Source organism: Phragmites australis, chromosome 4 (assembly GCF_958298935.1).
Source record: "Phragmites australis chromosome 4, lpPhrAust1.1, whole genome shotgun sequence".
Taxonomy (NCBI): domain Eukaryota; kingdom Viridiplantae; phylum Streptophyta; class Magnoliopsida; order Poales; family Poaceae; genus Phragmites; species Phragmites australis.
In genome coordinates, this window is record NC_084924.1 from 46210711 (window position 1) to 46230607 (window position 19897).

A 19897-nucleotide genomic window follows, 5' to 3' on the forward strand; every position below is an offset into this window, starting at 1 on the left:
CTTAGAAAATGTAAACAATATGATTACAACATGTACGTGGGTACTTTCCCTTTCTCACTGCTTCCAGTCCTGCCTCACACGCCCGACGTGCCCTCTCTTGCTTCCTCTCCCTCTCCGCCTCACGAGCCTTCGTCATCATGTGGTTACGCTCCTCCCTTATTTTCTGTTGCTCCTCCTAAATGCACTTGCGCGTAGCCTCCATCCTCTTGTCGGCTTCCATCTCATGGAAGTGTCTCATAGCGGCGTGGCATTGAGTGTGAAGGAGGAACACATCCACTTGCAACTACTCAATATCCAGCCACTGTAAGAAGTCACATAGTGGTGGCAAGACTGCAATGGTGACAAAAATATTATGTACTAATTCTTAGTTGTATTTGGAGTAGTTTGACCAAAATGGTTACCTGGCTACGAGAGCCAACATTGGTACTTCCCTACAGTGGATCATACTCGCAGTTACGACACATGAAGAACCTCCTTCTGTAGGTGTGAAAGAACTCAGAGGACTTCATCACTCTACAAAGGTCTCTACACCAACATATGGGCACTTCGACCCCATCAGGCGTAGCATCCGGCAAGTATTTCTTAGGGAAAGGATCGGACATCATTATCGTTGGAGTTGTGGAGGTTGAGGCTATTGATTTGGTTATACATGTGGCTAAGAGGTCATCTATTTATGCCACGGATTCCTGCTGGTGTGTGAACAAGTCCACGGAAATTAGCCCTGCAAAGGAGTTAATTCTGCAGTAAGGTGTGGTCATATCTACTGAAAAGGCTAGTCCTAAAAAAGATACTCATGAAAAAGCTACTTCTAAAAAGGCTTCTTCTGAAAAGGCTACTTTTGAAAAATGCTACTTCTGAAAAGGCTATATTTGAAAAGGCTACTAATGAGAAGGCTAATTCTTCTGAAAAAAGCCAGGTATGAATAGGCAAGGTCTGAAAGGATTACGTATTTTATTATCACGGTTAGATGTGTACGGGTAACAAAAATTTGATGGTAATATTATGCTGCGATAAAAGAACATATGCTGATACAACACATCTATGAAATGCTCATATATCTAGAAACTGAAGCCATAGTGATCAATGGAGGGTAGGGGAAGGAGGGGGCGAGGAAGAAGGGGACGGGGCGGGCGGTGGTGAGATGGAAATGTTCATTTGGTCCAACTGAGTACATAAGCCTCTCTACAACTTTTCTTTGCAGGATAGGAATGATTTTCATCATCCAAGTCACCTAAGGATTTACGAGCACTGGAATGAGCCATGGCCTAAGACGGACGTACCACAAACTGAATAGGAAAGGTCTTCATCGGCCCCTGCTTCTTAGACCCTTGAAAAGCCCTAAATGGGGCTAGGTCGTTCCTCTGTACAACGACGAAGAAGCGTCTTGGCAACTCGTCATGTCACGCCACGTCCACGTTCCTCACTCCAACAACGACACCCATGCAAGGTAGCCTCATCAACAGGAAGACATCCTCGAGTGTGGGTGCCATCTCGGCATATGGGAGGTGGAACGTGTGGGTCTAAGGACACCACCTGTCGACAAGTGCCGCAAGTAGGGCCCTGTCATAGCTGAACTTAGTGGCCACCTCCACCAGCTGACAGAACAGAAGTAGCCCAACAACATACAACCTGCAAAAACAATATAGTTAGCGAGCAATACGGATAACAAGGCATATGAAATGTTACATTCGTATGTTACAAACCACAGGATCCAACACGTGTTAACCCTCATGAGCTCATCTGGCACATGGGGTCGTAGTACCGGGAGCTTCTCAGCCTGTACAGCTATGTGGTACGAACGGTGCCTAACGTACATATGCGTGTCAAGCTGGTCCAGTTGCGTCATACCTGGATGTTCATAACTTATTTATAGTTTTGTAAGCAAAACAAACATAAAGTAACAAGTAAGCGTGGAACATATAACATGAGATAATATATTGTTGAATATGTACACAAATACATTAACGAATCGGAACCTAACAAGTTACAACCTGAAACATAGTGATAGTCTCATTACTATAACAGTAAAGTAAAATGTTATGCACACAAATAGACATCACACCACGAATTGCAACAATAATGGATCTCAATGAGTCGATGAAATGGACGATCGACAAGCACAAGGACGTCTCCCATCTGCAGCTGTGCCAGAAGGACCTGCTTCCGTAGGATTTGCATTTGGAACTCCACCGTTGCATTTCTTGTAAGTGTGCCATGTTTCATTGCACTTGCTGTACTATTTCACGCGATGGTTGGCTTCTACTTCGTCCATATCATTATAGAGCCTTGTAAACCTGCGTCATCCCTTCTTCTGCTTCATCTTATATGGATCAAGGATGAACACACAATCAGGCACATATTTCTTCATGAAAGAACCATAAATCTCAAAACCATAGACCTCATGGTTTCAGGTGTTGAAGAGAGTTTCCTTCCTAAAGTAGTCAGAGACGTACCTCCAAGTCCTCATCCCTGTCACAGCACAGACAGCAATCACATATGAGCATGGCTTGTGCAGTAATATCGGCTTGTAGCAGCTACAAATGCACCTGTCATCAAATAGGGTGCACTCTTGGAAACTCTCTCACACTTGCCCCCTCCTTCCTTTGTCCCTGCATAGAACATCATATCTGTGATGTGCGGTTCCCACATCCTTCCCTCGATGCATCTTTGCCTTCTCCGTCTTGTCTTTCATGTACTTGGTCATCTTTGTCCCATAAATCAGGCGAGCATCATTTAGCATCGGGTGTGCTATTGTTAGCGTTCTCTAAAATACTTGCAGGTCTCTTGAAATATAAACTCTACAATCCCCATCAGCGGCAATCGCCTAACACCTTTTATCACCCAGTTGTAAACTTCTGCTAAATTTGTAATCATAATATGGTACACATTCCCGTTTGTGTTGTAGAGCAGAGTCCACTTCTCCTTCGACTCATTCTCAATCCACTCGCTAAATAACCTGATAGATGATCCGGTGCTCCGTGTTATGCCAGCTTCATTGTTCGTTGGTAGGGACTCAAGAGGTATTGGTTCATCCTCTGATCCTCTCACGAGCCTCTGTGCACGCTCTTGGGTTTTTTTCTTCGTTAGCTCATCCAATGTCTTCCAAAGAGCATCAAACTTTCGTTGATGGTTTTGACCGTACATCCTCTTGAGCATGTTTATGAGGTTCTTATTCTTGAATTGGTGGAAGAAGTTTGCACCCAAATACCTCAAGCACCACCTACTCTGCAGATCAGACCACACATGTCCTATCATACAATAGTCTGTTCCATTATGTAGTTCCTGAATAGCTTTGAGCATCCCTACATGTCGATCATGAATAAGACACACATTCGGTCGAGCACCCACAATTATAATCCTCACACAGTACAAGAACCAATACCAACTGATGTTGTTCTCACTCTTCATAAATGCAAAGGCCAACAGTAGTACTTGGTTGTTCCCATCAACCCCAATAGCAGTCAGAATTTGTCCCTTGTACATGCTAGTAAGAAAAGTGTCGTCGATGCAGAGGATAGGCCGATACTGCTTGAAAGCTTTGATACATGGTCCTAATACTAAGAAGCATCGCTTCAGGACATACTTGCCAGGTTTGGATAGCAATGAGTACTTATCAATGTCTAATACATCATCGGGTTCCTTCGAGTAATGGTCTGTAACAATTTTAGAATATTATCATATGACGCTTCGTAGATCTCGAACCTAATCTCAATTGCCTTCTTCTTCTTGACTTTCATGCTTTATTGTAGCTGATAGTGTACTTGTACTCTTAATTTGTCTGATTATGAATTCTGGTTCGTAGCTCATGTTGTTCACGATTTGGGCATATATCACATTGACAACAAAGGCTGAGGTGATGTTTCCGTGGCTGGGGTCAAGTTTGTCCATCGTACAGGTGTGATCTAACACAATCGACATCTCTCAATACTTAACCCACTTTCCCTTAAAGTCGTGCACCTATCATGGGCAACCCTCCTTCACGCACTTGACATCATACTCCTTTTTGCTTAACTTGCCAACATAAAACTGTCATCAAAGTGATGTCGCCTATTGAGTCACATCATACTTCATGGCATGACTAATAGGATACATGGCACCCTAGGTCACCTCATTCTGTGTATACTCTTAAGTCACCTGATTCCCCTCATTCACCATAAGGTTGTTGAAGTTGGGATTGTTCCATTCCACAGAAACAAGAGTGTCATCCTCATCATCTAACATGTCATACGAAGGAGATTCGTCAGTCTCAAGATCATCCCATTTTATCTGTTCAATTAGAGAAGAGATTCGTCTCCCCTTGTCTACCTCACCGATCTGTTTAGTCGGATAAATCCGATGAATATGCACCATCTAAATCAGCATCCTCAACATACTCTTCCTCACCACCCTCCTCCTCCATGTACCCTCACCCTACATCTCCCCAATTGCCTCCTTATTCTTCCATTGCATAAGCAACATAGAAGGCCAACATTTATGCATAACATCCTGCAAGTATCTCCTCCAGACTTCATCTTCCCTGAGCAGATACACCTCCAAGTACACACCATCTCTCGCACGGTTGCTCATAATGCTAATGACCATCTGTTGAACCTCGGGGTCTATTTTGAAACCCTGTATCAATCAGGCGTACAAGTGTTTGACACTCTTCTGCATAAGTCTAGAGATACTCTTGTCCATTGACTCAAATACGGACAATACTACTCATTTCGAACCATAAAGTACTTTGTTGTTCCCATAAAAAAAATCCTAAACTGCCACTTATTCAACATACCTGCCAACCATCGACGAAAACACTAATATTATTGCGAAAAAACATACAAAATTACATACAACTATATCTACAATAATGCAACATTAATTCATTAAAAACAAGACCCAATAGTTCATCTACATTGCAACAAAATATCTTCGGGTTGCTACATCAAACACACCTAAATCCTACATCTACTACCTCAGTTATGCGTACACTTTGTCTAAATCTTACATCTAATACATAACATATGTCTAAATACTATATCTAATTACTAAAATATACGTACAAACAAGATCTACTTGATAAACTATGTCTAACATTATATCTACATTCTAACCTATGTCTAGTGGCTACCTACCGGGTTTGTAAAAATCCTAAATATAACATCTAACATATATAAAAAACCAGCACTCGTGACTATCCTACAGGATTTGTATAAAGAACAGATAAAAAAACGTACATTTTCCTCCAACAGGGATTTGCCTCCAATTTCTCCCTCCTCTCCCCTCTCCTCCTCTCCTCCTTCTCTCTCAGCTCGGTTGAGTGCAAATGAGGGTGTTGACGTCGGTTGAGGCGGCATGCCGCATTTTATACCCAAAAGTTCTTGCTGAACAGTAGATGACACCTTTTGGATGGGCCCTCGATGTCGCAACGAGCGGACGAGATCTCGGGAAAACACATTTAATATTGGTTGGCCGACAGGGCCCATAAGGTATTTCCCGTTCATCGGACGAGATCTTGCTCTCGCCCGATGAACAGGTGACGGTAGCCTATTGTTATAATATTTTGAAACGGATGTATAATTTTGCAAATTTTGAAAAAAAAACATAAAAGAATTCGTCATTACTAGGCCGCACCACAGGTCGGCCCAGGCCCACATCCGAGCTGGTGTACAAGAACATGCGGAACGTTCGCGGGTTGGGTGGTTTCCGCGTACATCAGCCCAACTTGGCCCATTGTGGGAGGAAGCACCTTAAGACATCCAGGGATGTTTTGGGAATTTCCCTTGCTCGACACTTGTAAAGTCTAAAAAAAAAGAAGGGCAAACTCTCAAGTTGTTATTTGCATCTCTGTCTCACCTATTTGTTTCACATTCTCTCTAAAAAAACTATTTATTTCACATGGTCCCTCGTGCATCAATGTTTTCTCACCCTGAAAGTCAAAAGAAATGTTCAGTTTTCTCACCCTGGACTCTGGAAGATGTAGAAAAATTTCTTTGAAGAAAATTTTCTTCTACTATATTAATAAAAGGTTGGCAGAACTCCTGCTGACATTAAAAAAAACTGTAGACTTTTTTTTTTCTTAGGGTCTGTCTTTGAATAGTAGCAGTTGAGCAGCTAAATTAGGTTAGGTAACTTGATGGAAATTGAAATCATGAATGTGTAATTGCTGTGTAAAGTTTGATAGTATTAGTAAGCTTGACACAAGTCATTAAAAGAATACCAAAACTGCCACAGCATTTCTGGAAAAAAGCAAAGAAGGGATCAACACAAGCGTTTTTGGCATTCATGCACAGCCGTGCATACCAGTGTCCTTGCGTAGTTGTCAAGTTGGAGCTTACGTGCACGCACAAGACTTGTGAAATACCTCAAAACTATGAACTTCCAATAAGCGCAAATCTCCCAGCTAAGGTTTAACCTTAGTTTAATATATCTAACCTTTGAAGCTTTTACTACCATCGCAGAGCATCATCTCCCTCCAAATAAGAGGTCAAATTTGTGCACATGAGAAGTGTATTGTTGAAGCTCTACAGGTAGCAAGTGAAGTACTGCACGCAACGGAAGATCCTAACATCTTCAGTTGCGTGTGTCCATCTTGCAGTTGTTCAAATTTTCATCATTTTTTCCCCCATGTTTGCAGCGCTATTAACGTCCGACAAACATTGCTAGAGAATACTGAAGAGAGACAGGAACCATGAAATAAAAACTCCGGAGACACCTACCACGACTTGAAAGAAGAGACGGCCTGTAGGACCTACTACAGAGACGGACTATATTGCTTTTACTTGCAAGATTGCTCAACCCTGCATGCCTTGTAGAGTTACTTATTGGCTCAGGAATCAATTAGGGAAACCCAGAACTCCGGCTCTGAAGAAGAGTGAGAAAGATTATCATTGCAAGTTAGAGAAGAGGAGACCAGAAGAGATGACAATACTGAACCTCCCTTTATGCCATCTTGCAGTCCATCCAGGTGCCTTTACCTTCTTTCGAATATTCTCATACTAGTTTAATTTGCTAGTTCAGTAGTACCTGCATATGTGACTAACAGAGTAACGTAACAGTCTATAGGGGTGCTGCATCATCAGGAGGGGGCATGCCACTCAGACCAATGGGAGAGAGATCAAGATCAAGAAAGGACCTTGTTCTGAATTGTCCGTCGCCGCGGTCGCTCACCACATGCGCTCTGAAGACGCCTTCATACGGCGGCAGATCGAGGGAGAAGATCGATCCCAGAGGCCTGTTCACCTTCTCCTACAAGTTTAGCACTGACATCCCCATGAGTGAGACATCAGGGGTAGGTTCTGCCATCAGTTCCATGTATGCGGCCTCTGAGAATTGGAATTTTACTGTGCTCTTTGAGATGGTCTGATCCCCTGGAGGTTCTCTCTGCAGGCATCAATCGATGAGTACCTCCAGAACAGTCCCAGGATTGTTGGAGCTGTTTTTCCGGATCAGCGCAAAAGAAGAAAGCTCAATGATGTGAGTTTACCTTACCATTCCTTCTCCAATTTCTTCTCTGAAATCTGAACTGGTGTTGATCAGAACATGTCTGTACCGAAAATGGTGAAACTTTTCAGAGCCTTCTTTTTCATTTCATTGGCACTGAAGCCTGATTTTCCGACAACAAGAGTTTTTCTCTCCGGCAACCAATGCTTCATACATTTTTTTAGGAAGAAATTCTTCAGCGAACGATAAATGCAAATCTAACGAATTACTGCTGCGTGGATCGATCGTACAGCAAGAATGGAGCGTTCAGCTTTTGCCCATCCAGTTCCTCTTTCTGTCGGCGTCGCCGGTGATCGTCATGCGGTTCGTCAGCAAATCTGGCGGGAAGGAGTACCCACCCAACGTCCCCGTCCACGCCACCAGCCTCCTCCTAATGGAAGTGGTAACTATCAGTAGTTCCCAACCAAGAATTCTACTCATTTCCCATTTCCATCAGACGTCTGAAACTCTGAATGCACCCTGATGCGCTGCTGCTGCACGCAGACAGACTACAAGCTGAAAGGCCTGGACAGCAACGCCACGCCGTCGCATCTCGCCCTGACCGTCCGCGGCATGCTGTACCCGCAGCGGGAGGGCAGGAAGAGTCTCAGGGGGCATGTCGAGATGACCGTCGGCTTCAACCTCCCGCCGGTGCTCGCCTTGGTCCCGGACAGCATCATCAGAGGCGTCGGCGAGACGGTCGGAGTTTGATCTCACCTCCTCATGCAAAAAGATCATCGGTGTTTCTTCTCTGGATTGACAGGCGTTTGGTTTGTGAACAATGCGCAGGTGTTGAGGCAGCTAGCAGAGCAGATGAAGCAGGACTTCGATACAGGGCTGGCAGCGGATTTCAAGAAGTACAGGAGGGAGAAGCTAACTGAAAGGCGCACTTCGCCCTGAATTTTGAGGCGTTCACTGCCCAGTAACACTAGCAGCAGACATTACTACGGATTCTTTGGGGTCGTCGTGTCACCAACAGGGTTGCCAACCCCTTGTATTATTCACGAATAATAGTAATAACTTAATTAATCACATTTATTCATTGTAAAATGGAGCATTCGAATGTACATAATTACAGGAAAAAATCGTTTTCACATAAATTTCTAGTCTCAGGGTACGTAGTATACAAGGCCTAGGGCCTATGCTTACAAGAATATTCGTGTTTACTGTCAGACTTCTTTCATTTTTAGCCAGGGAGTTCTATGTGCTATGTAGTATACAAGGCCTAGGGCCTATGCTTTCAACAGCTAGATGAATACAATTAAGTTCTATACAATGTAAACCAACGATCCTAGTCTTCCAGTGACCGCTTTCTCGCCCTTAAGTCGTGCTCAAGGCTTTGAGGCGATGGAGGAGTCCTTCCATGGCGGAAAAGAACAGCAAGGGCTTTCATATTATGGCACATATTGAAAACCTACAAAGAGGCACAGAAGTCAGTACTTGTATAATCAGTTTTTAACCAGAAGGTAATACTTATGAAGGTCCTTCAAATAATATCTTACTGATGAAGCTTCTATCTCTGCAATTCCCTCGCAGCCTTGACCGCCACCCTGCAGGATGTCACAGTATCTAACAGCATCATCCTCATCCTCGAATACCTGCACAAAAGGATGTAAATGATTCAGAAGAACATAAAGCAAGTGGTCATCCAAAAATTTGCACATAGTTTGTTTTTAAGAAAGTGAGATGGAAACTGGCAAACTCAATTATTTACTATGATACAAAATTACGTATTGATAGGGCACCTTCTATATCCACACCCTTCTTTAGGCATATGTTGCCATCACCTTATTATTAATTCTACTGAAATGGTCAATGAGTCCCTTCTCCTGATTATTTGTGTGTTTGATTAACAAACCAGCAGCATGTTTTATATTTGGGCGAATTTGTGCATCAACCGAAAGAGTATGATGGTAATGGACTAAACAAGTTAATGCACTAGAAGGCCAGAGGAAAAAGGACAGCAAATTGCCTGCTGCCCTGCCAAGAACATGTCCTTAAAAAGCATACTCCTTTAGCAACTCACCAGTACTCCCTCTCTGATATCTTCAACAAGCATGTTAAACTTGGAGCCAGAGTACTTTGATTTAGTCCCAACTCCTGAACCCCTTCCCTTTGAGAAAAGCATTCCAAGTTCCCTTTCAACTTCGCTGCAGAAAATGGTAGACAACACCAGCGGTTTATAATGTTCACTAACTGCACAATTTGTGACAACAGTATCAACCAATTCTCACCTGCGGTTCCTGCGCGTTTTCATTGTCCATAGATGGTTATCTCTTCTAGCCAGTACATAGACTGGCTTGGAATCTTCTCTCCATGGGTTTGTCTCCAATACTGCAATATCACAAAACACCACAAAGTTACTAAATTACAAAGGGACTGCCTACACCAAGTAGCATCTATATTTAGCTTACATATAGTACTGAATAAGGTTAAGTATAAGCAAAAAATGTAACTAATAAATAGTTATCTATTGTAGTTTATGCATCAGAACTCAATCATTCAAATACCCAACTAACTAATCAGACTTAGAACTCAATTATCCAAATACCCAGAGCTAACTAATCATACTACATGTAGTCTGATCATACAAAAAGCAGCTTATGCAAAGTCATTAGCACAAACTACAAAGGTATAGCCATAGCCCTGAGCAGACTTGTCCAATTGTTCATGCAGCACATGACACGTGATCGAGGCCAAATCTGAAGAAATATCTCGGGTTGCAAGAGTAATCGTAGCCTGCACGTAAACCCATATCTTGGCCCACCACAAACTGCACATCTCAAGAAACACGAGAGGCGTGAACCCACAAGCTGCACGTAGTTGGATAGGTGGTGGTTCGGTGCTGATCTCCACTTCACTGCAGCACACTATCCTCACGTGCACACAAAGATTGCATCTTTAGACACTTCATGGCACGCATTTCATCAAACACGACGAACACACAGCTAACCCCTGCAAATTTCCGGCCAATCGCCACCAACCCTTATTTCTGCTAAACCCTAGATGTGGTGAGCCTAATCAAATCTACTCCGCGAGAAAAATCAATGATTAACAGGTGAATATATGAGAACCGTTACCGTCGTAGGCGAGGGAGTCAAGCGACTCCATGAGGTGGCGTCGCATGCCGTAGGCGCGGGAGGAGACCCGGCGCAGGAACTCGCCGGAGGTCCCGGGGATGCCTCCGTCCATCCCCATCGCCCTCTCCGCATCCTTCTCGTCGCCGTCCCCCTCCGGCGACGGTGGGGGCGGCGGCCGGGGCGACGCCGCCGCGGCCACGACCGCCCGCCGGTGCACCGCGGCAAGGAGGGGCCGCGGCGGCGGGATGGAGAGGAGGGATGAGGCCGTGAGGTTCCCGGCCAGGGTTGCGGAGGCCGCAGCCGGCGGTGGCGGATGGAGAGACGGCGAGGAAGCTGCCATTTTTACGTTCCAAAGGAGGCGAGAGGCCGGAGAAGTGCGACGAGTGAAATGGAGAGTGAAACGTGGACACGGCAACTCAACCACTCTACAGTCTCCCGGAGATTTTTCCAGCTCCACCGCGGTTGTTGGGTTCGGCACGTTTGAGTTTGACACGAGCTTTTTTATTTTTATATTTCTTAAATCGAAAAATTTAAAAATAGAGGTCTGTTTTAAAAGTTCGTGCATCTAGACTTTTATAGCCCTTTCAACCGGTGATATGTTAAAAAAACATATTATTTTTCAATGGATGACAATATTAAAAATAAAAAATATCATGTTCTATTACTCTCAAAATTTAAAAACTATTAAAATAGTCATAAATTTTTTTAAAAAAATATATGGTGTAGAGGATGCTATAATTAAGCTTTTCAAAAAATTCAACTCAAGCAATTACTTGTACAACAAACTCTGTATAATGAAATTTGTTCTTTTGTTTTTTATTGTACAAATCATATATTTGTCTTAATTTTTTTAAAGAACTAGATCATAGTATCTTTTACACTATTATTTTTCAAAAAATTTCATGACTATTACGATAGGGTTTTGAATTTTTAGAGCAACATAATATAGCTTTTTATTTTTAAACATGTCGCTCGTTGAAAGTACGATGAGATATTACTCTAGCTATGGATTTTTTCTAAACAAGACGCCTATTTTTATAATGTTTTGATTTAAAATATAAATATAAAATTCCGTTTCACACTCGGGTTCAGTCGGGTTCGTTGTCGTGTGGCTGGCCTTGCCATGTGTTTTCCATTTTGGAACAATTTTTTGGGTGAGCATAGACGCAGGGGGGAGGTGATATTGGGCTGAACGAGGGCAAAGAGGCCCGACCGGGATAAGTCAGGCCCACATGGGCCATGACATTGTAAGCCATGGTGGGTCCATTTCGAAAGTGTTGATCAACCAGTCGTCCTTTTTATATTGCATAAGCACCGCAAAGATCACATGCTGAAATCCTTCAACCAATCACATCCACGCCATCGATCGAGGACTCTTGCCACGGTGCCACCCAAATGCATGTCATTAACTACGAAAATATAACCCTATAAACTCTAAAGTCAGGTTACCTGCAAAGACGAAGCAGAGTGACAAACAGATTCAGTTGGACACTACAAGGGTCGATTCGTCCATCCAACTTTGACGGACAACTCTGATAGCCTTCGAGTGGATCATCATTGCATGGAGCCGCATAGTCTGAGTTTCAACAGTAAAAATATAGTCTGTGTACTGTAGCAAAATATTATTGAAAATGTTACTATAGTAGTACTGTATCGTTGAAATCCTGACCGCCCATTCGTGATCTGGCGGACGAGAGGGAGCAAACTGCAGTTATTGTAGCACCTCTGCCTTTGCCGAAGCAAAGTCAGAGGATATGGATCCTCATTGCATGTCCTTTATACAGGGTTATTCTACAATCTTGCATGGAGTATATCCCCTACGATATTTGAGGCTTATAAGAGATGCATTTGGCTTTCTAATAAAGTTGGGTTTCGAAATTGGCTGGCTGTTTTACTCTGTTGGTACAAATAGGATAGAGAAGCTATCGCTAGCTAGCGGTTAAGGCAATAAGGGAGCTGTTTGGAGTTATTGTACTTGTAGATAGTATAGTGGTAAATTAGACCGTTGAGTGGTTATAGTTTTTTTTCCACAAAGGAGACCCATAACCCCATCCACAGAGGAACTAGGGTGCCTCCCGGGGGCTACTGCCAGGGTTGAAATCTGAGATCGGCAACCTGGGAGGAAGATGAGGTACCACTACAGTACATCCCCCTCTTCTGTCGAGCGGTTATAGCTATGTTGATTTTGGAGAGATTTGGAGGAATTTGGAGTTGAGATGCTAGGGATTGGAGAGATGGAAATGGGAAAACTCTGGGACCTTCTCCCCCAGTTCGGTACCCCTTTCTCTTTTTATATCTATTTTACAATTTAGTCCTTCAATAGCTACATATTTACTAACTTGCATAACTCAACACTCCCCTTCAAGATGGAAAAATGCATCATATAACCCCATCTTGCTACAGAAGACAGTAAACACCTTGTCTGGTAAACCCTTGGTAAGTACATCAACCAACTGATTCGATGAACTCACATACGGCATACAAATGATTCCTTGTTCTAACTTTTCTTTGATAAAATAATGACCTATCTCGATATGCTTTGTCCTATCATGTTGTATGGGATTGTTTGCAATATCTAGTGCTGCCTTATTATCACAATATAACATCAACGGCTTCGCTTGGAACAAGCCTAACTCCATCAACAGAATACGCAACCATAATACTTCACATACGTCATGTGCCATGGACCTAAATTCTACTTCTGCAGTGGACCGTGCTACAACGTTTTGCTTCTTGCTTCGCCATGTAACAAGGTTACCTCCCACAAATGTGCAATAGCCTGATGTCAACCTTCGGTCCTCTAAGGAACCTACCCTGTATTAGTATAACACTCCACCTAGAGATGACCATGTGATGTATATAGCAGCCCTCGACCAGGACAACCCTTGAGATATCTCAGGATCCTCATAACATCATCCATATGATGAGTCTGAGGATCATGCATGAATTGACTCACTACACCCACAACAAAAGCAATGTCTAGATGAATATGAGAGAGATAAATGAGTCACCCAATAAGTCTTTGATAGCGTTCGCGATCAACACTCTCTCCAGCTTTGTCATGGAGTCGATGATTCTGCTCTATTGGAGTAGAAATAGGTTGACATCCCAACAATCATGTCTCTATGAGTAAATCTAATATATGCTTTCTTTGAGAGAGGTAAATCCCCTTTGGACTACGAGAGACCTCAATCCCAAAAAAGTATCACAATTGTCCCAAGTCTTTAACTTCAAATTCTTATGTCGACTGCACCTTTAGGTGAGCAATCTCCTCAACATCATAACCAGTAATGACAATATCATCCACATAAACAATAAGAATGGCTATCTTGGCCATATGTCGCTTATAAAATAAAGTATGATCAGCATTACTCTGTTTGTAACCCATGTGAAGAATTGCTCGCCGAAAACGATCAAACCAAGCACGAGGAGATTGCTTTAGACCATATAAAGATCAACACAGGCATAAGACTTTACCTTCAGTTTGAGCAGTAATAAATCCAGGTAGGATGTGTATATATACCTCCTCTTGTAGCTCACTATGAAGAAATGCATTCTTTACATCTAGTTCAAATAAGTCCTAGCCAAGGTTTGCAGCACATGATATTAATGTCCTTACCAAGTTCATTCTTGTCACTAGAGTGAAGGTCTCATCATAATCGATCTCATATGTCTGTGTATATCCCTTTGCTACTAGATGAGCTTTATACTGCTCTACCTTACCATTGAAATTTTGCTTGACTGTGTACACCCACTTCCAGACAATAGGCTCTTTACCATGTGGTAGCTTCACAAGTTTCCAAGTTTTGTTTTTCTCCAACGCTTTCATTTCCTCAAGCATGGCCACTTTCCACCTAATATCTTGCATGGCCTCTCTCCAATCTTCGGGTATAGGAACAAAGTTAAGGGAGGCTATTAAACTTTTATAGGAAGGACTACAATGATCATAGGAGATGAATTTGGCAATGTCATATTTGTAACCAACACAATCCTTGAGACATGCTGGCAGAACTAAATGTCTAATAGGCTTTCGTAAAGCAATGGGAAGATCAAGAGAAACATGAGGGATATGACTAATTAAGGAGAGTTCAGTATAGTACCTTATTGTGATGTGTCTTCAGTCACTGAATCAGGCGGTGGTGAACTGGGATCTGCATGCAGTGGCATGATGGGTTGTACTATCTCTTGAGTAGACGTCAGATCATGTTCCTCACGAATGCTGAGTTGCTACTGTTCCTAACTTCCTCCCCCTGTGTAGCATGCTTAGAACGAGGTGCATCTAGAATAGGAACTAAAACTGAACCAACACGAATGTCATTTTCATCATTGTTCTCCCGCTCTCGACCAATCTTAGGATTGGTAGAGGAATAAGGATGACATGTATCATAAGATGAAGAATAGAATGGCTCATTTTTATGAAAAGTGACATCTATACTAAAAAAAACACCGCTCAATAGGATACGAACAACGGTAACCCTTTTGAGTAGGAGAGTATCCGACAAAAATACAATGAACAGAACACAGATCAAGTTTTTCCCACTGGGCTTCTATAGTCATGGACAAAGCAAACACGTCCAAACACCTTGGGTGGCACAACAAATGATTAGACCCATTCAAGCATTTAATTGGGGTTTTATAATTTAAAACACATGAAGGCATACGATTTATCAAATATGCTGATGTTTTAACCGCTTCATCCCAAAGAAACTTGGGTATGTCCATCATAAACATAAGAGAACGAGCAACATCCAAAAGATGTCTATTTTTTCATTCAACCGCACCATTTTGAGATGGAGTGTTCACACAACTTGTTTGGTGTATAAATCCATTAGATGATAGAAGATCATAAAAATAATTATTAACATACTCAGTGCCATTATCTAAATAGAAGATTTTCATTTTAGCATCATATTGGTTGTGAATCAAGACATAAAAGTCTTTGAACGCAGAAAACACATTGGATTTTTGCTTGAGTAGATAAAGCCAAGTACATCTACTAAAACCCTCAATAAAGGTTACAAACTAATGATGTCCCAAAATAGAAGTTGTGATTGATGGACCCCAAATATCAGGGTGAACAAGCTCAAAAGGAGGCTGACTTCTTTCACTCCTGCTAGAATAAGTGGCTCTTGTTTGCTTAGCCAATTTACACACGTCACATACAAGCTTATCATATGAGCATGAGGAAAAAAGTGATGGAACTAAACGTGACAGAAGAGAAAAGACAAATATCCAAGTATACAGTGGTACAAAAGCAACTCATCTATTGGTGAGGTACATGCAACGAAAGCAAGCAGTGATGCATCATTGTTATGCTTTGTCCCAGTCCCAAGTACCTTCCTCGTCTTCAATTCCCGAAAGACACAAAAATTATGTTCAAACCAAGCTTTACAATTAAGAGATTTAGTAATTGAGCTCACAGATAAAAGGTTCACAAGAAAATTTAGCACATGTAAAACAGAGATTAAAGGTAAGGAAGGTGTACAACTGACAGTTCCACACCCTAATATAGGGGCTGAGGACCCATCAGCTATACGAACCCTATCCTTTCCTGAACGAGGAGTATAAGAGGAAAATCCTTTAGATGAACCTATCATATGATTAGTTGCTTAGAATCATTTATCCAAGGAATTGGGTTGAAGTTAGTTGGATTCTATAAGTAATTCACACCTCTAGATGCATGGAAACTTGAGACAGGCCAGAAGGACCATGGGTAGAGGCAGCCATTAATTTCAATTTGAACTCCTCAAGAGCCTGTGTAGCTATCGCTGGTAATCTTTATCTGTGGTTGAAGTGACATATACCTGGTCTTACTTAATCCCTCGAGCATCACTAATACTTTGCCTCCCACGTTGTCATTTTTGCCAGCTAATTGAATATCCAATCAAGTCAAAAACAAGTTTTCTTTTGATGACCTTCCTTTTTACAATGCTCACATATCATTTTTGCTTTCCTCTTGTACTCAAACCTAGTAGCATTAGCTTGATCATTCTTAAATCCAACAGGAGGTGGAGTGGGAGCATGTGAAGAGAGAGTAGCACAAGTGTAACATCCTGAGTTAGCATATTAGTTTATAGCAAAATTCACTCTAAATTAAAAAATATATAATTAATTAAACCAAATAAATCAAGAAGATATATATATATATATATATATATATATATGCTTGTGGGGGTGTCTCTCTCTCTCTCTCTCTCTCTCTCTCTCTATATATATATATATATATATATATATATTAAATTGACTAAGTAATCTACAATGCACTACATTAATTTCTAAATATATCCATGCATTAATTGATTCATGTGCTTGGTTTATTGTTCTTATGGTTCTTTGAGTGGATATTTGAATTTGAATGTCTCTCAAATTTGAATATATTCTTAGTTTTTATTCAGTTCAAATCCAATTTGAATTAAAATATTTTGGATTCAAATCATCTTCCAAATCTTAGAGCTTTACTCCCATTTCATAATTCAAATATCCCTATTTGAATTTATACCAAGTCCAAAGTCAAATCCAAATTCAAATGTCTCCATTTGAATTTAAACTCAAACCCTTTTCTTTTCTTTTCTTCCTTGGTCTAATCTCTCCCCCTCTCCCCTTTTTGAGCGGCCCAGCCAACCGGTCAGCCCAGCCGACTGGCTTCTTTGCCCGTCTCCCACGCTTGAGCCGCAGATGTGCCACCGGCCCAGCCTCCCTCGCACGTGCATGCCACCCGCCCGCTCACCCGCGCCCATGCGAGCCTCGCCGTCCACATATCACCCATCTATCGGTCTCACATCGATGTTGTCGTCTCCCTTCTCCAGCGCATTAGAGAGGTGGAAATGGGGAAAACTCTGGGACTTTCTCCCCGCTCGGTACCCCTTTCTCTTTTTATATCTATTTTACTTTTTAGTCTTTCAACAGCTCCACATTTACTAACTTACATAACTCAACAAGCTAACTATTCAGAAGTTTGATTTGAGGTGATGATGACAAAGGGCGGATCTATCGATTATTATTTTTTCAGTGATTTATCATATGTAATAGTTTATGTGACACCTCTTAATTTAACAAATGAAACACTTAGATTCCTAATTTAACGCGTGAGATACTCAATCATCTGTTTTTTGGTCCACCAATACACGGGTCATGTGCATTGGTAACTTTACTCACCGCACACTTGACCGGAATCATCCCCTATGCGAGCATGCTCGTAGAGCGTTGGTCATTTCGCTGGTGGGTGAACGACCGGTCGGGAGTTTGACTCCTAACCTTGCATCAGGGTTTCTGTATGTAAATAGAATTCTTCCGAATAGGCTTGAGCATCTTTGGATTATGATAAGAGCCTAATGTGTCCGTCGCTTATAGAGTAAATCTTTTTATAAATACATATATATAGATTATAGATCTAACATGTATATTAAAATGTATGGATGTGATATATATTTAGACGTAGTTCAGATACTGATACGCTTTAAAAAAATCGTCCCTGGTGCTGCCGCCTCCCCCCCCCCCCCAGCTCGTCCCCGTACGGCCGTACGTGTGTAACATTTCAAAAGAAACCGAAGCGGCTAGAAGAAGCCTGTCTGACACCCCAACGCGATCACGGCGACCGACGAGACGACGTGTGCGGCAACGTGCCACCTGAGCCGGACACCCGTCGCGCCCCCACCCGCCTCGCTCGAATCACTCCTACACGCGTCCAAACCGCTCGCGCCCATAAAACCCGCGCCTCCAAACACCCCAAGCATGATCACTTCACTATTCTCAGCTTCGCACCCAGACGAAAGTGCACACGACTTGCACACGAGCGAATCACTACGGCGGAGCAATGGCGATCGTGCCGCGGTCGAGGAGGCTCTCAGTCCCCGCGGCGCTGCTGCTGCTGCTGATGGTGGTAGTGGCCTCGGCTGCTGCGGCGGGCGTGGCGGACTGGGCCAAGGATAAGATCTCCGAGGGGCTCGGGCTCAAGCACCAGGTCGATGTCGACGAGGAGGAGGCCGCGCGCAAGGCCGACCACACCGTCAAGTCCGCGCGCGAGTCCGCCCAGGACGCCGCCTCCGGTGAGAAAGCCGCCGTCTTTTTCTTTTCGAGAGTGAACTTGTTGCACCGCGCGGCATTGTTCTTTTCTCGTGCGTGCTGGGACTGACGAGCGCGCCGTGTGCTTGCTACAGAGGTAGGGAAGAAGGCGGGGGACGCGAAGGAGGCGGCAGGGGAGGCTGCGGCGGGCGCGTCAAACAAGGCGGGCCAGGCCAAGGATAAGGCGAAGGAGACGGTGAAGGACCCGGCCGGCGAGGCGTCCAAGGCGGGGTACGCCAAGCAGAAGATCAAGGAGGCGGCCGAGGCGGCGAGCGAGCAGGGCGCCGAGGCGCACGAGCGGACGAAGCAGACCAAGGCCAAGGCCGAGGAGAAGGCCGGCCAGGGGTACGAGAACGCCAAGGACATGGCCGGCAAGGCGCAGGAGACGCTGCGGCAGACCACGGACGCCGCGGCCGAGAAGGCCGGGGCTGCGAAGGACGCAGCAGCGGAGAAGGCCGGGGCGGCGAAGGACACCGCAGCGGAGAAGGCAGGCGCCGCGAAGGACGCCGCGGCTGATAAGGCGGGCTCCGCCAAGGATGCGGCTTGGGAGAAGGCGGAGGCGGCCAAGGGGAAGGCGACGGGCGCGAAGGACGCCGCGTGGGAGACGGCCAAGGAAAAGGCCAACGAAGGATACGAGAAGGTGAAGGAGATGACGAGGGAGACGGCGGAAGCGGCCAAGGAGAGGCTCGAGGAGGTGAAGGAGAGGGTGACCGGCGCGGACGTAGACGGCAGGGAGAAGCACCTGAGGGCGGACGTCGACGGCACGGGCAAGCGCCGGACGGTCGACGAGCTGTGAGATGTGAGCCGGCGTTCGACCAGTCCTTGCCCTTCTTGGCATACTTCCTGTTGATGATGTTTCTTCAGTGTGTTGCTCTAGTTCTTCACACGGTTCCGTACTTTCTGTGTCCAACCATGATGCTGTTCCTACGTTGTAAAATAATCTTATGTGTAGACAAGCTTTGCACAAATGATTACTTCTTTCTTTTCACCTCAAAATTGGAAGTGTGATGAACCGAGGATACATGATAACATGACTAGTACAAATCTAATTGAAAGGAAGGGACTACATCTGCATAGCTGTTCCTCTTCAAACCTAATTGAAAAGGATGCATTTTCTTCTTTTCTTCGATCCGGAGTGCATACAGAACGTGTGGGAGTTCACCGGTTGCTGACACACAAGCATGCGGCAGCACGCTTCTTCAGACAAGGAGCGGCGCTTCCAGAGCAGCGGCTCGCGGTGTGGCGTCGTCATACAGCCTCAGTGTGGTGGTGACCACCGTGGAGAGGACGGCGAAGCG

General features: G+C 43.8%; 3 protein-coding genes across 3 annotated transcripts; 2 read left to right on the plus strand and 1 right to left on the minus strand.

Annotated features, from left to right (window-relative positions):
• The first annotated feature begins 6636 nt into the window (after positions 1 to 6636).
• Positions 6637 to 8492, plus strand: LOC133916842 (uncharacterized). Its single transcript, XM_062360704.1, has 6 exons — positions 6637 to 6943; positions 7035 to 7267; positions 7366 to 7452; positions 7712 to 7861; positions 7963 to 8157; positions 8248 to 8492. Exons 1-6 carry the CDS (start codon positions 6781 to 6783, stop codon positions 8356 to 8358), a joined length of 939 nt encoding a protein of 312 aa, XP_062216688.1. The 5' UTR covers positions 6637 to 6780; the 3' UTR covers positions 8359 to 8492.
• On the minus strand, positions 8470 to 10968 carry LOC133916843 (uncharacterized). The gene is made up of 5 exons (XM_062360705.1): positions 10539 to 10968; positions 9693 to 9792; positions 9485 to 9608; positions 8961 to 9056; positions 8470 to 8872 (listed from the first exon to the last, which is right to left on the minus strand). The coding sequence occupies exons 1-5, from the start codon at positions 10876 to 10878 to the stop codon at positions 8750 to 8752; spliced, it is 783 nt and encodes a 260-aa protein (XP_062216689.1). The 5' UTR covers positions 10879 to 10968; the 3' UTR covers positions 8470 to 8749.
• A 7317-nt stretch (positions 10969 to 18285) lies between these two features.
• Positions 18286 to 19595, plus strand: LOC133916844 (late embryogenesis abundant protein, group 3-like). Its single transcript, XM_062360706.1, has 2 exons — positions 18286 to 18583; positions 18695 to 19595. Exons 1-2 carry the CDS (start codon positions 18352 to 18354, stop codon positions 19393 to 19395), a joined length of 933 nt encoding a protein of 310 aa, XP_062216690.1. The 5' UTR covers positions 18286 to 18351; the 3' UTR covers positions 19396 to 19595.
• The last annotated feature ends 302 nt before the right edge of the window (positions 19596 to 19897 follow it).